We start from the raw sequence: 16,853 nt of genomic DNA, 5'->3' as shown, positions 1-16,853 counted from the left end.
ATTTAGAGTACTATAAACGCCATAGGGATGAGCGGTTGCGGAATATCGACCGAGGTAAGAGCGTGTCGTTGAAACGAGGAAGAAAATTATGATTTTCTTTTAAACTCTAAACAAAATTTAAGTCAATGCTAGAAAGCAGTTCGTGTTTAATTTGTACACGAAAAAGACGTTAAGAATCGTGAATCAGAAAACATCATTTTTAGCCATATTGACATATTTTAGCGACATATATATTTTACGATTTTGCTTTAGTCTAAAAGAACTGGTTGCCTGTATTGAAGTAGTGGTCAGAATTTAAGCGTCCAGAATAAATATTAGAATTTATATTAAATTGTAATAATTATTTTGACAAATGGTCAGAATTATTTTTTCAGTTGCCATATTGTATTATCGTATAGTGTTGTAACGCTGAAAATTGTTACAATTAATCGATCTGTCATTCGCATAGATGCAGTTCTATATCATTATCAAGGCTACTTGTTTGGTTAGGCACACAACATTGTCATATATCAACACAAGCAAAGTGTGCTCTCCGCCGCCGCTCTGTCGTTATTCCCGCTTCGATCGTCGCTTGAATACCTTCGAGTCATACAATCAAGTTAAGATTCGAGCGAAATTGTTTAATAAATAATTTATTGTCCGTTTAAAACATTTTTTAATTCATATGATCGTCCTATATTTTTATTTTGACCGTATGCTACTTTTATTCTAACCATTAGATATTTATTCTGACTATTTAATTAGTTGCCGCAAATATTTATGATAACAGATAGGCATGGATGACTGTATATGTCCTCGTCTCCCGCTTTTAACCAATAAGCATCGTGAAACGAATATTCTCGTCTCCCGCATACAAAAATAGATGGCTTATGTCACTGAAGAGTTAAGTATCGCATGAACCAGTAGACTATCAAACGAACCGTGGTGCGATGATCAAATATAAGTGACGGAATCATGACTGCGTGAAAGTCATTAAGCATAGACAGATAGTCAATGTTAATCCTTTTTTATATACATACATATTTCCTAGGAGCTGAAGTAGCTCGATATTAGAAAAATCCTTGTGTCTAATATGTACAAAACAATTCGATTTGAATTGATCATCATGGTATTCATCCGTGAGATTAGGAAAATCTAGATAAACATCGGAATTATAATTATATAGTAATCACTAAATTACATCCTCCAAATATGATAGAAAGGAAAAAGCAAAGATTTATGTAGGATTTAAACACAAGACTTTTGGATATAAATCACTGAAAAATACTTAAAATTTCATTTAATATACACTGCATAAATTATATATTGAATTGCATCTGAAAAAGCACAAAGCCGATTAATAAGAACTTTTAAAGACACGGAAATCGACCCTAAATAACAATATAAACATAGATACAAACCCCAACTATTTTTTATAAATAAAACTTTATATCAATTAATAGCTTTGTTATATAATAAAAACATTGTATTGATGTAAAATTTACATTGTAAATAATAAAATATTTTTTTATTACCCAAAAGAGACACTATATTTTTGTTTTCAGTCGTGCAACAGAAAAGTAAAAAATGAGCTAGTGCGACTAAAAACATGTTTAATAGACGGAGAAGCTGTGAAAAACTGGAGCTTGTCGCTTTTGGTTCAACAAGTTTTGTTCCGAAAAATTGATCATTGAAATATGTGCCACATACGTCATTTCATAAGTTGATGTTGAAAAAGACCATGGTTTGCAATTTTTATAAGATATCTCCATAAACTGGAGATGGTATAGCTTAGTGTTCGGGTGTCACATAATTTTCACAGACTAATTTAATAGTTAGGCTTAATATGTTTAAACAATTGTTTGCCAAACAAATCTGGGAACAGTTTTTAGATCTAATTGTAACAGTTATTGAATGTTTAATGAATACAATACTAATCAACCCTTAAACAGCACCTTATAAATAAATTGAACGGGCTAATAATTGCCGATATGTATTATCACCTGAATAATTAATAATTGACTTTGATTAAAAAGCGGCTGCGTATATTTAACAGAAAAAATATTTTTTCTCTATGATAACGTCAGACAATATGCGTCAATCGATACTAAAAAAATTGTACATTAAAAACTTGCTATAAAAGTAATCAGCGTTACAAAAAAATACTTTTTAGGCTATTATGTGTATTTGCTACATATAACTACTACGGATGTAAATAGTACATTCGCAAACAATTATTAAAGTTAATAACACATTGCATGCGTCACGATAATCCATCGCAAATCGGTCATTCGGGACACGAAAGAAAATTTTAATAAATTAATAATAGCACTACGATATATGTATATCGAATGTGGATTATGTTCTACACACGAGTACATGGTTCACTAAGTATAAAAGTTCAACGGATGAATTTTATATCAGAAATCAATAGGTTACGAGTTCAAACAATCGAGTAGTTCAATCACACTAAAAAGGCTTACTTCTTCGATAATAATATTTTCCATTAAATTAATTAAATACACAATAAACACGCAATAATAGCCACTATTTTAAAATACTAAAGATATTTTGAGAACCTTTAAAAATCAAATTCTTCGAAAATTTCAGTAGACAGACACGCACAAATATACATATCAAAGTCAAAAAGCTTAGATAAGAAAAATTATGTTTATGCAAAAGAAACATAAAACGCGAGATAAAATAAATATTTACTCTTAATTGGAACAGTGATGACCGTGATGTCATGAATATCAATTAGACTCATGATTAATTTGACACGACGTATAAATTTGTAACATATCTGCACAATGAGTTTTGCCGGTATTTCAGTTAATATAAATTTATGGGTAAAACAGTTATCATGAAACTTTTCTGAAAAATCAAAATTGTAAATAATTCGGCTAAGTTCATCTACCAGCCGGACCCGTCATTTTTTTAATAGTAGTTCTTAATATTACTGCTATAGAAAAAGATAAAATAAATAAAATACAACCTAAATCATTTTTACTTTTACATACAGAAAGCTACCCGATCTATTTTTAGAACACATTTAATGTCAGCATGATTAAAAAACCCAAATAAAACAATATTTTTATTTAATTTAATTTGTATTTTGAAACTCTTTACTTTTTTTAGATAGTATTAATAAAGTTACGATTTTTATTTTTTCGAATAGCTGGCATTTAAAAATAATATAGACTCTCTGCCCCTTTGCAGAGGGCTTATATTGTTTTAAAATCCCAATATATTTGTAAGAAAAACTACCTAAAAAATATTCCGAGGCGATTGCTTTAATTTATTTATTTTTTATTGTAAATATTGGTCAAGTGTGTTACAACGATGTAAACACAATCAACAACTACTAAGTAAGCAGTAAGACCAGAAACGTCACTTATTTTTTTTCCGGGAAGAAGTAGGGGCAAAAGTTGGCTACTCAATGGTCGATTTGTTTATTATTTCGACTTCATTAAAATTCATAGTATGTCATTAAATGACGCCTTTTTCTGACTAAATACACATTTAATTTTATATAATAAAAAAATCTCGATATGACATTCTCAAGAAGAAACACTAATTACTACGTATGGAAAAGTTGCAATCATATAATTTTACTAGCACGTGCCAGATAAATTATATTTTCACTGGTAAAAATATATATCTACCGGTGAAAATATACTCTAATATGATTTCACTGAAATAACATATTAAAAAAATATTTTCTGGATAAATTCGAGACTGTTTTTTTTAGATTTTCTTTGAGGGATAATCAGAATGATTTAGAATCAAAAATAGCATTTCTTAAAATAGATTTAATTTATATTTATAGTATTTTAATAAATGAAATGCATTTTACTGGTTAAATTTAAGAGAGAGGGGAGTGAGACTTTAGACTGAAATCAACGTCAGTAAATCAGTGATATATATTGTATTAATTATAAAATATTACACGCGATTGTGGAAATCTAAGAAACATTTATATGTGATGATCGATCGATATTAAAATTATATAATAATCACAAATTCTAATCTCCTGGATATAATAGAAACTATAAAAAGCACTAGTCTTATAATTAATTTTGCGTATTGTATTATCTAAAACCGGTTTTTAAATTTTACAAATATATTAACTCAAGCGGTGACATTGCGGTTTTAGTAAAAATAATATAATGCAGGGGTTCAAAACATTTTCAACCGTATTTTCTTCTACACTAAAATCGTTTACAGATTCAAAATTTTGGATAGGCGACTCGAGCTCCCTCTGCCTTCAGCTGTAAACAAAGCTTCCGAAGAGAGCCAGCATGGCACCACCCGGGCGCGAAATAGGGACGGGGCCCAAGGGGGGCGAAAGTGGGTTGCGATCGATCGCCGCTCTGCGGATGCGCCCCTCCCCGTGCCGCGGCCCTGGCCCCGCTCTGCGCCCCGCCTGTCGTCGCCCCGCCGCCGCTGCAGGCGGACGGACCGTTCCATAACAGTCCAGTGCGGATAATCTCTCTCGCCTACCGATGACCCACTGACCATGCCCAAAAACAAGGTAGTGGAGGAGCCGCTGATCCCGCCGCAAGACGGCAAGATCTGCGGCACAATATGCATCTGCCAGATGACCTGCGTGCTCAGCTGCGTGGCGCTCGTCTACCTCACGGTCGCCATCTACATGCCGTCGTCCAGGGCCTTCTCCTCGGGCATCAGCGAAACGCCCATCATGTGCACCACCACCAGGGCAGTCAACAAGGACGGATGCGAATGGGGCTCTTGCGGAGAGTGGTGCCTTAGCAAGACTTCCGGCGCGTGCATCCAGATCTTCGTCACGCTACGCAGAAACGGATCGTCTTTGTTGTTCGCGAACTGTACGAACGTTGCCAATAAAACGTGCTACGGCATAGATCAGGAAAATGCTAAAAAATATCGCTGCATAGCCGACGATTGTAAGAATTTAACAGGGACGTTCAACTGTACTACCGGTGTGTGTATTAATATTACCGACGCTTTTGAATGCGTGTTCAGGGATACGGATCCGCCGCTGAAATGTTCCGGGAGACGAGGTAAGATCACGTGTATCGATATAGACGGTTTATTCAGTTGTACTAAAGGGACTTGCGAGAAGATCAGGACGCCTTATAACTGCGACAGGAGATGCGTGGACATCCCGACTAGGAACAAAAATATGATACTACTGAGCGGTGATAAGATTTATCTATCGCAGTGCGAGAGGGCGATAGATAACGTCACGGGGAAGGAGGTTTGGTCTGAAGATCAAGACAATGTGCTGATGACTTCTTGTTATAGTATCCTAAACAGTTCAGAGGGAGTGTTGGCGATCGATTGCATCAACGGTTCGGTGTTGGATAAAAACGTATTGACAGATTTAACCAATTTTACGTATCTGACGTATCTGCACACGTTCGGCGCTCGGCCCGTCAGAGCCATAGCTCCGCCCGAAATAGATTTGGTGGTAGCCAACGAGAGTCGATTGATGATCAATCTGGAAGGTTGCGTCAATACACTTCAGGACGAATGCAAGGATTTCTTGAAGGATTACGGCAAAGATGGGACCGATCACAACGCTCGCGCGCGCTTTCCTTGCTTCTACGCGGACGGGAGCGATATGGTGGTGGCTAGGTTCAATCTGGAGACGACTTATAAACAGTTCATGGTGGCTTCTGTGATACCGTCCGTGCTGTTCGTAGTGTCCTGCCTCACGCTGCTGCTGTGCCAAAAGTCGGTGGTGGTGGGCGACGACGCTAAGATGAGATTCAAGGGCTGCGCAGGTTCGGAGCTGCCTTCTGACGGGATTGCGGCGCTTCCGTCCGACTCAGTAATGGCACTCTGAGACCCGTCACGTGAGATTTTTTTTGTAGCTTTCGAATAAATTACTTCCATAAAACGGTGACGTAATAAGCTCAGTCGTGATTTGTAAATACAATATCGAAATCTCGACTAATTATGTTTTTCAACAAATAAATATAAATTTTAATTATAAAAACACTGTTTTATCAATTCCAAGAGAAATGTATATTAAAATAAAACATCACCAATTTATCACAAAAATATTTACTAATTATAAATAATAATATTTCATATCTGGGTAAAATAATATAGTTAGGTTTTCAATACGAAGAGTGTTATATAACTCTGATAAGTATAACTAACCGATTTTTCCTGTTTATTATTTTTTTATATGCAGAGCATTAGCGATATTTTATCACAAGACACATTTACATAACAATCGAATTTCACTATAAAAATATGAAAATATTTAATATAAGAATACAATATAAATGAAAGCAATAAAATCCAATTTAGCTACAATCTAATGATATCTATATACAAATCTAAACTCAAGCACGCACATATTGTATGATAAATACAATAAACGTTTATTTTCAGTTCGACTAATGGGAAAATCGCTATAAATTATTTTAATTAAAATGAATCATTATTTTCTTTAATATAAAAACTAAAATATGTATATACTAGATAGCTTAACACACTGAGAAATTCAATCAAACTATTGATATTTAATAGAAACGTAAAATACTCGATCTGCAGATAAATTATTATATAATGTAAATAAACATAAAAATAAATTGATTAGAAAAAGAGATTCAAGCAACAATAAAAATCAATTATTAATTTGCTGAAAATAAAATTAATATCTTACTATTAAACAAAATAATAGAAAGTAGCAAACGAAACCTATTTAAGGCTCAAAACTTTTCTGTAATTTAAGAAGTTAAATATCTAATAATAATATTATTAAATGTACGAAACACGAAGACCGACATTGACTTTTATCTAATTTCTAAAAAAAACGCCGAATGTTCTCTAATAAAATTTTGTTAAATTATGATTTGCATTTGTATCGTAGCGTAATTTAACAGCTGTTTCAGCGTTAATAACAATACTCCAGACCTGACAATTCGAGATATGCAATTTTTTATTAAATCTAAATCATCCATATCATTATTTCAAATAAATAATAAATAAACGAAGCTTTTTGATAAAATATATATTATTATGTGTACGTTAAATAAAATTATCAACATACAGCTTGAATTATAACTATAAAGCAAAACACTCGTTTTCTAAAGAAGTTATGTGTTGTAAAACAGGATTTTGAGAGTAACCCTTTAAAATACATAATATATTTTATGTAATATATGTATTTATAACTAATTGGTTGTGTTTCATAAAAATAAAAACGTGTGTTAAAAACATGTATATTTAAATAATATGATTAGTGTTTCTTCTCGAGAATTTAATGATAATAATCCTATAATGCCTAGAGCCTATTGAAAATTAAATTTGTATTAATATGTTTATAATATTTTACAACCGCTGCATTTTTCGTACCACTTCATAAAGGTGGGTCCGTACCAGATGTTTAAAAATATGCATGCTTTCTTGGAAGGTCAATGGTATTTGATTAGCAAAAAAATAAGCTACTCTAATCGACCCTATCTTTGCTTTGGTAATCTAAGAACTACATCCGCAGATTGCAAAAATGTATGGGTGCTTTTCACAGAGTTGTAATAAAATTTTATTGTCGGCAAACTAATCCAAAGACAATTTTAATCTTTATCTTGTTTAAAATATAAAAAATGTAAAGTAGTAACAGTTGTTATTAATAATTTTATCTACGATTCGAGAGCTCGACGATTATACTAAATAACCATAGGTATATGGCACCTTTAGGTGCCCAATGAGTACTGGCTGCCATAATTTACTATCATATTTATCAACATTTCTCGATAAATGAAAAACGAGAAACCAGAATCATTAAATATAATATATGATGCATGGTATATACTAGTATATAGTATATAAATAGCATCTATATTGTAATAACCCGCTTAAGATCCTTGTGAAATGATCTAAAGTTATTCACGAGTAAAATATTTAATATATACGGTTTGAAAATTGGCTAAATTTATTTTTATTCTTTGATATCTACATACATATATTTATGAATAATGAAATAATCTATCTAAAAAGCTCTGGAATTATTTTTAATATTTACTCAAATTTACTACTTTTTTGTATAAGTATGCTTTAATAATTTTCTACTAATAATTACATATTTTTATATATTATTTGCCTTTTGTGGATTTTTTTGTATCATTTTAGAGGCTCTTATTATATTTTTTTAAATAAATATAAATTATTTACATTCAATAAAATTAAAAAAAAATATTACATAAATAAAATGTTTTTCGTTTATTATTTCTTCAATTATATATGTATGTAAATATATCTGGGGTACTTCAAAACAGCTAAAGATCGACCGCCGTACATGTACGGCGATACCGCTCAAAGGGTTAAATGCATTTCATAATACGTCAGTTTTTTATTATGAAATAAAAATAGTTTATCACTATACTGCTTATATAAATTATATGAATATAAAAACAACTTATTGTAAGTTCAACATATAATAACCTATAACCTACAATAATATTTTTATCATTAGGTTATAAACAATAACATTGGTATTGTTATTAAAAATATTACATAATACCCTTAAATATGCAAGATAAAAGGCATGAAAAATATTTTTAAATCTAATATTTTGAAACATAGCTATGTTCAAAATTATTATAGTCTGATTGGCATGTTTGGAATTTAAGACTACTAGGTTCTTAAATGTTTTTTTACACTTTCAGTGATTCTTAACCTTTATTTTTTCAGGCGTTCCCCTCCTTCACGAGAGTCCCGTCCACGGCGGCCTGGGCAGCTTCTAGCGCGTTCTGGGCCAGCTGTTGGAAGCCCGCGGCAGTCTCTCCCTTGTCTTCGAGTTTTCTTCAGCAACTTTCTTCAGCAACGAGTCTTCTCTGCACTCGAGCGTCGGCCGACGAGCGGCGGTCGCTCGTTATATTTAAAAAAATAATACGATACTATATATAATATACACAGCAAAAAATCACGGCACATTTTCAATCTGTTCGTTTCGATCCAATCGCTTCGTATACCGGCAAATAAGTTCACACATAAACACACATATACACAAACACATTACACGTGGTTGAAATCGACGCCGATACCCGTACGACGAATGTACAGCACAAGAAAATTCAACAACAGAGAGAAGAAAAACCAGGGAGCTTTTCTAACACCGTATATATATATAGATCGCCACTGTCGTCAATCTTGAAACATCATATTATATCGAAAATATATTTAGAAGGGGAGGGCGCGTGTTAAGTGAAACATAATTAAAACAAAAAACACTAATATAGAAATGTATTGCGAAAAAATAATAAATAATATATAATAAAAAAAAACGTTTACGTTGCGTTGCAATCGCCATTTTTTACTTAGTTAGGATCAAGTGTATTGATAATATATCTCGAGCGCATATTAGTCGCCATGTCATCAAGCTCGCACTATGCCCTGCAGCTGCTGTTGAGTGAGCATTGGGGTATTTTCGAGCGCACCGATTAAAGGCAATGGATAAGTGATTAGAGCGAGATGGATTCGGACGAGTCCACGATCATCATGGGGGCGGAGGGCCCTATTGGCCATGAAGACGGAGACGAGGAAGACGAGGATGAAGAGTTCCAGGGGCCTAGGGTTCCACCTCCGCCTACAACCGCAGAAAAGATAGCCGAGCTGGCCGAGAAGGCAAAGTTCTACACGTCCTTGTGTCTGGGCACTTCGGCCATATTGTCCGTTTTCGCTTTCCTGTTCTTGATACCGTTTGTGGTGGAGCCGGCCATTGCGACCATCTTGGCTGACTTTGAAGCGGAGCCGGTCACATGTGCAGTCAGCGAACATCTGTACGTGGAGGGGCTCAGGAATTGCTCTTGGGCTTCCTGCAGAGAAGGATGTACGACAGCGCACACCAGATGCTATCAGGTAATAGATCAATCGTATATTTTATCTTGTGAAAGGCTGAGTTATTAATCGAAATTGAAAATATTTTGATTAGTATCAGTATCAGGTGCGTATGATGAGATACATTACCTTTCGCTTGCTCGCGTGTTAAGTGAACGCATGTAACGCACGCCTTTATATCTCACTCACTCTCGTCACTTAACACGCAAGCGAGCAAAAGGGAATGTATCTCACCGTACGTCTCATTTAAACCGAATCTATTTTTAAAGCGTGTCTCGTGAATTGCTTATTACATTATCTTTATGAAATCCAATCCAGTAGGATTTTACTCATCATCGAGTCTATAGTTTCCAGACCGAAGCGCTACAACCATATTTATTTTTGACTCACTGTATATGTCTACTGACTCCAACTAATGCAAACCTTGATGCAAAAAAGATGGATCTTTTCAATCTCTTTGTTTTAAATTCTGTATTCTAATGCAATTTTATGTTATTTTCAGATCCTTGTCAACTACTCGCGCATACCTTTCGCCGAGTTTGAGCGTAGTGGCAAGAACCTAGAAACGCTGGAATGGTACGTGACCGACACCAGGTTCCTGGTCAACACCGAAGGTTGCGGCTATCCACCGCGGGTGAACTGCACAGCCTTCGCCCACCGGTACAGGATAGCCATGGAGGATTCTTCGGCATTCCCATGCCACTACAGCAAAGCCAGGCCGCAGCACGTGGTAGCCAGATACTCTTGGCCTGCCACTCTTCGACATCTGGCGTTGGCTCTATCGGCGCCTCCGCTGGCCTTCGCTGGAGCCGTCGGTCTGCTGGCCTACTGGCACTGCGCATGTTGCAGATCCACCCAGAACGCTGCTGTCAAGGACGAGTAAGTCTTGGACGTGGTCGACGTGCACGTCTAGGTAACGCCAGCATCATCACGCTTTTTGGGTTATTATAGCAATTTTTCACGTTTACACTAGTGTGTGAGGAATATTAGGAAAGTTCAGATACGTTAAAGAATGAATGAATAAAAAATGAATAGACTTTAAAAATACCGAATTTACTTATCTTGTACTTTATTTTCCGAATATTCTTCGTAATCAAAATTAAGAAAGCAATTACTCATACAACTTCTAGCACTCAACTCAAAGCAATATTGGAGCGAAAAGGTCGCCAAGACGTCACAAATAATCAATGTATTATTCAGATTTTCAATCATACTATGTACTTTTTCAGTCTTAATGACTGCTCACTGATATACTAGTATAAAATACGTTTACTGAATAGCACGCGACGTTTAGATTATCGTAGTTTATGTATTGGTATATTTGTAGAACTATTGATACAATTTTCGTATTTATGGATAACGAGTTTATATGTTATACGATTTATTTAGTAACATAATTTGCATAAACCATTACAAAATTCATCATTAAAAAGTATGATTTTAAACGTAGTGTTTATAATTTAGAGTTGAACTTATCTTTGATAAATACAATTCGTTTAATTTTAATTTGATAAATATATATCGACTAGAGCATTGTAACTCATTTGGCAAATTTATATGTTTTAAATAATGTTGCATTGTGCTCGTAATGATACATTATTTACAAATCATTATACACTAGAAATGGAATCATTAGTTAGCAAATATAATAATCATTGTCAAAACACTATAAAATATATTAGAACTACAATATAAATTATACGTATTTCTGCTATTAAAAATTACAATATCGAATAGTTACGATTAACTAAAGCAATAATTCAGTAGTTGCAATATTTTGACAATCGAACATTATTAGAATTTTTGTAGAAAAAAATGTGTGTTACGCTAAAAAATATAAGTCAAATGACTGAATTCATCTTTGCATGAGTGTTTTCGGTACATTTAGAAACATACGTTGTTTATCTCTATCGATACATTACTATGATTTTTAAATAATGTAATAGTAGCACTTGTGTTGTTCTATCTAGTTTTCGATTTGAATCATCAATAAAAACTGCATGTTGATTGATGATGATAGAAACAATTCACATTCAATCAAACTAACTATTATTTTATTACTAATTTTTCAGCAAACTGCTATGCGATGAACTGAATCTAGACGAGCCAGGAGATGAAGATGGCCTCTATTGTAGAGGTAGATCAGGAAGCAGAGACACTGACGCACTGTGGAAGGGTTGAAATCGAAACATGTCTAAAACGCCCAAACTTTACCTTATTGATTGCCTTATTGACACCAAATCAAAACTATCCCTAATCTATAATATTAACGTATTATATACTACTGAAAATTTCTACGACACGTAGCATACATTTACACTATAGTATCAAATCAAAGTCCATCAATAATCAAATTTACGTATTAAATAATAATATTTTCTAACGTTCATACAGGATTGGGTTCGACTTTTTTTCATTATTTTTTTTCTGAAACTTAATCTGTTCCATCAATCTATTCACGTTTTATATATTATGTCCAAAACACAAAAAACTGCTTATCAGACTGTCTATTTTTTAATATCAATAAAAAAAATGAAATAATTATTAAAAAAACTGACCCAATCCTAGAGATCGCTCTCGCTTTAATATACTTATGAATTTAGGATTTTAAACGATCGATATGGAAAGCTTTTATTAAATGTACAAATGACATAATTAGGCATAAACTATATATATGTATGTAATTCATAAAATGATAAACAATTAACTTATTAAAAATATAAAAAAGGTGCTTTTTTAAAAAAAATCTTCGCAAGCTGTATAATATATGTATGTATAATAATATATTATGTATGTAATTATATGCACGATACATATATGCAGTGTTTTATTTTATTTATTTAAAAAATATATATTCTAACATCAAGTGTCGCATATTATAAAGCTATATACATTTAATACGAGCACTGCGTATATGTATTAGCATATGTGATTAAGTATCATAATTTAATTAGCAAGACTCGATTAAACCTACTAAGGGATCACGTGGCTTATATTTTTAAATATAAATCAACAAAAATAAAAGATTTTTCGTATACAAAAAAAGTAAATATATATACATACATATAGAATTATACATATATACATGTGTATGTGTAAATTTTAAGAACGAAATTCGTCTAAGACTTGTGTAAACCTATCAATCGTTTGGATGAGAAATATATATATTGTATATTTAAATCTAGTGAATTTTGTATATACGGACAATAAGTTTTCGTTTCCCGGCAACATTTTAATTTCGTTTACATTTAGTCAAATTTACAAAAGCAAAAATACAATTATATTACAAAGCAGCGGTGTAACGTGTTCGTGAGATAAAAGTCGATGTTGTATGATAAAAAAAATGGTTCATATTTTGATGTTCAATTGCGTAACAAAAATGTGATTTTAATGTTAAATTTATAATGATTTTTTATATGTGTTATTGATGATAATTCGCATTAAAATAAATATTCTGTGGAAAAAATCTGCGTTTCGCGAATCAGATGTGCGTTCGTTTTTATATTGTTAGTTAAACGTTTAACTGGATTGCACACGGTTTTAGGTTTTTTACATTGCCACAATTATTAATAAATAAAATTTATTCTATCAATATGTTACATATTATATTAATTTTATAAATCGGCTTATTTTCTCTTTATAAAACGAAATAAATAATGTTACCGAAATACATTTTTTTATTTACTATAATTTGTACGTACATACATACATCACAAAATAAACTTAATACCCATTTTTTTACACACTGATATATAAAATTATATTTATAGGCTTAATTGAAAAAACTCCATTATTAAAATAAAGTAATAAAATTGTAGTCAAATCAATTTTCTATGTACAATTTACTGAGCCTTATTTTGCAATGATGTTTATAGTAACAAATAAGTTATTAAATTTCATTAAGATGTTTTTTTACGATTGCTTGCAAAGTAATCAAACAAGTAATCAAAAATCCAAAATTTGTGTGGTTTATGATCTTTAAATTTGAATACTTTTATTATAGATAAAAATTTACTTTAAGATAAGAAAGTGTAAATTTTTTAATATTTTACAAATAATAAAGCAATTGTTTTGTTGAAGACTATTCCTTGTAAGAATTTGCTTAAAGAACTGATAATCTTTTATTGAGATGTCTGATGAATATGGTGGATAAGTCAATATTTTATAGCCTAACTTTTGAAGAGCGGAGACCAAACGTTGATGCATTTTGTATGATTTTTTTAACAATAAATATAAGCTCACAATAATTCACGAAATGTTCTGGAGTATTTGTCTAATAATTTTAAAAGCCGTTTACTATTATCGTGAAGAATCTACTTTTCGTCGCACTTTACAATATGATCGTTTTGGTTGCATATTTAATTCATGCAGCACTCATTTATTAAGCTTTTTTATTTTCATAGCTATTATAGAAGCGGCTAAATTTTGTGCAAGCTCTCGAATCATCGTGCTTTCTAATTAAACTAATGCTTATTATCAAATGAATAAGGACGCCAATCACATTTTTTTTCTTTAAGGCTCTTTTTTGAAACCATTTTTGCACAGTATGTTTCTTAACAGTACCTATACCAGAGACATTGTTTATTTAACGAGCATTTTCTGCTGATTTATGATCAATTATCTGATTCAAAATAGTAATTAAACCAGATTTGAGGTTATCAAAATATAAAACGAAATCCACTTTGAATGATATTGACATGAAAACGATTAAATTACATTTGTATGTAAAAAAAAATTCTAAGTCTCATAATTTTCACTCAAAAATGGTTTTACAGATTCGTGTTAAACCATTTTGATAACCAATTAGTCCTTCCTTTATTTTTAGAGCATTTATTCTAAATGAAATTCTGAGAAATGTCTATTATTCAAACAGGGTTGATAGACTAGGTGTAAATTTTATTTTTTGAGTAATGGTTTAATTATATCTGTCAAAAAAAATATTTAAATGAAGTAAAAAGGTAAAATATGTTACATAAAATTAATAAAAACTCAATTACAAAATATTTAAAAAATAAAGCTGTATCTAAATTAATCGAAAAATATAATAGTTATCTGTCAAATAATTTTTAAAATACCCATTACTATGAAATTCTGCTGTATTTTTTGTCAAAAAAATATGTAAAAATATTTTAAAATGTAAATATTTATATGTAGAATTTTTAGAATAGTATTTTCATTAGAACATACTAATAATTGGGTTGTCGGGATTATACATAATTTTTGTGACAAAATTAGTACTCATTAAAATAAAATCATAAAAGATCTTTTACTACGTCGAACAAACGACCATTAAAACAATAACCATTAACATTTCCAAGCAAGTGTACTAAAATTTCTATGGCAAATGCAAAGGATGCAGTGCAAACAGGTATACATTCCATAGAATGACGATTTAAAATCTATCGTACGCTATTATACTGGTAAATGAGTCTATTTATATATGTATTAGACAATAGAAAAAGTCTGATTCCGCCCCGAATCATCTAAATTAGTAAGATTATCGAGGACTGAAAGTGACGATGGATTTTTCCCATATTAACCAGAACACTCTCTTCAATCAGGTACTTACTTTCACCACTACAGCCAAAACTACATTTTAATTTAAAAAAATATTTCGCTTCCTAACATGTATCAAAAAAATGGGGTATTGTTTTTTATAAATTTTATATTTACAAACTAAGATTTTGCAACATTCCTAATTAATTTGATAGTATATGTCAAATAATGTCCGAAGTGAGACAGTTCAATAGTAGATATAAACAAAATCGTCTGCATAGCACTTTCGGTGCTCTACGCTAAAATATTTAATGGGTTTCGTAATATTCTACAAATGAGTTCCATGTCTAAATTCAATAGAGAACGACAGAAAATATTTAAACTGCATTTACTGTTCTCCGAGTTGTATTATTTTTTTTACAAATTATTCACATTTTATATTTTTATATCTTATTGTCATTGGGATACAATTTATTGCATTCTCGGTATAGCGTATAATCAATAAAGCGTGGCAGTGTCAACAATTCGTCAATGCTACGCGCTTTTCAGTGGCCGAGAGAGTCGCGATTGCCTCCCTTATTCTTACCCGCTGCTGCCAGGACGTCAGCGCTTGAGAACGCTTCCTTTGCACGAGCCATCCAGCTTCTCAGCGAGCGATAGCTATGAGAAGCTGTAAAAAATATATGGAATCTGTACGTCACGGATGTCTGGCGGACAAATCCCATCGTGTGTGGTGTGAAAATATACAGATTTGTCTGTCCGTCGTCTGTCCGCTCAATTGGTACAGATTAAACCCGGTTGTAACGCATTGGGCTTACGCCTGTCAGGTTACAGCAAAAAATTTATTAAAAATAAATAAAATTGAACATAAAAAATATGAACTAAATAATAAAGTCAGAACTACTTGATAAAGTAAAATCTTCTAACTAAATTAAGAACTATCCTGTGAAGAACTACTACTATTTTTAAATATGCACCTTTTTATAACTCCAGTTTTTTATGATTTAAAAAATATATATTTATTGCCTGTTTCTTGTAAATTATTATGGTATGATAAATTACGTGTATTTAAAGTAATTTTAAAAGCAGAACACAGCAATAAAAAAACACATGGAAAAAATATATATTTTTAAATATGCACCGTTTTAGAAATATAACACTTTCGTACGTTGTAAGGATTTATGACTGGCTTATACTGCAAAAGCAGATCAAATAATTAATTATATAAAAAATTCTGTCTACTGTCTGTATTTTTTAAGTATTGTTTTAAAAATTTAATATAACAAGACATATATTTTTTAATTAATAATCAATACACCCATCCATAGATGTTATTTGTATACAATTGAGGGAAATACTATTTATATTGGAAACGATGCATTATTTTGACTAATAAGCATTTTTTGATATGATTTATATATTTTTCGTCAAGGGGAAAGAGCTGTGTTGAAAAAAGTTGAACAATATTATAATATAATATATACATTTTCATGTGATTAAAATTTTTTTTAATGCCACATTATGTTTCATTAACTAATATTTAA

The 16,853-nt window shown here is 31.7% G+C and overlaps 2 protein-coding genes across 3 annotated transcripts; both read left to right on the top strand.

The window, feature by feature from the left end:
* Positions 1-4,407: 4,407 nt before the first annotated feature.
* Positions 4,408-9,279, top strand: Teh3 (tipE homolog 3 phospholipid transfer protein). Its single transcript, XM_088203108.1, has 2 exons — positions 4,408-5,819; positions 8,668-9,279. Exon 1 carries the CDS (start codon positions 4,499-4,501, stop codon positions 5,807-5,809), a length of 1,311 nt encoding a protein of 436 aa, XP_088059234.1. The 5' UTR covers positions 4,408-4,498; the 3' UTR covers positions 5,810-5,819; positions 8,668-9,279.
* Teh2 (tipE homolog 2 phospholipid transfer protein) lies at positions 4,408-12,629 on the top strand. 2 transcript variants are annotated; one of them, XM_088203110.1, is made up of 4 exons: positions 4,408-5,819; positions 8,668-9,834; positions 10,316-10,692; positions 11,886-12,629. In XM_088203110.1, the coding sequence occupies exons 2-4, from the start codon at positions 9,448-9,450 to the stop codon at positions 11,992-11,994; spliced, it is 873 nt and encodes a 290-aa protein (XP_088059236.1). In that variant the 5' UTR covers positions 4,408-5,819; positions 8,668-9,447; the 3' UTR covers positions 11,995-12,629. The 2 variants fall into 2 exon arrangements, 1 of the variants encoding a protein (XP_088059236.1); XR_015812160.1 differs by lacking the exon at positions 4,408-5,819 and having other exon boundaries at positions 9,426-9,834; positions 10,316-10,754.
* Positions 12,630-16,853: the final 4,224 nt, after the last annotated feature.

This window comes from Plectrocnemia conspersa, unplaced genomic scaffold (genome assembly GCF_051122295.1).
Source record: "Plectrocnemia conspersa isolate PC_06_02 unplaced genomic scaffold, ASM5112229v1 ptg000014l, whole genome shotgun sequence".
Taxonomy (NCBI): Eukaryota; Metazoa; Arthropoda; class Insecta; order Trichoptera; family Polycentropodidae; genus Plectrocnemia; species Plectrocnemia conspersa.
Note: the sequence above shows the minus strand (reverse complement) of the source record. Positions and strands in the feature narration are given on the sequence as shown.

Excerpts from the sequence above, each read along its gene's own strand:
- Teh3 (XM_088203108.1), top strand. The coding sequence starts at position 4,499 with ATGCCCAAAAACAAGGTAGTGGAGGAGCCGCTGATCCCGCCGCAAGAC.
- Teh2 (XM_088203110.1), top strand. The coding sequence starts at position 9,448 with ATGGATTCGGACGAGTCCACGATCATCATGGGGGCGGAGGGCCCTATT. Across the intron at positions 9,835-10,315 it reads CGCACACCAGATGCTATCAG|ATCCTTGTCAACTACTCGCG; the intron begins GTAATAGATCAA and ends TGTTATTTTCAG. Across the intron at positions 10,693-11,885 it reads AACGCTGCTGTCAAGGACGA|CAAACTGCTATGCGATGAAC; the intron begins GTAAGTCTTGGA and ends CTAATTTTTCAG.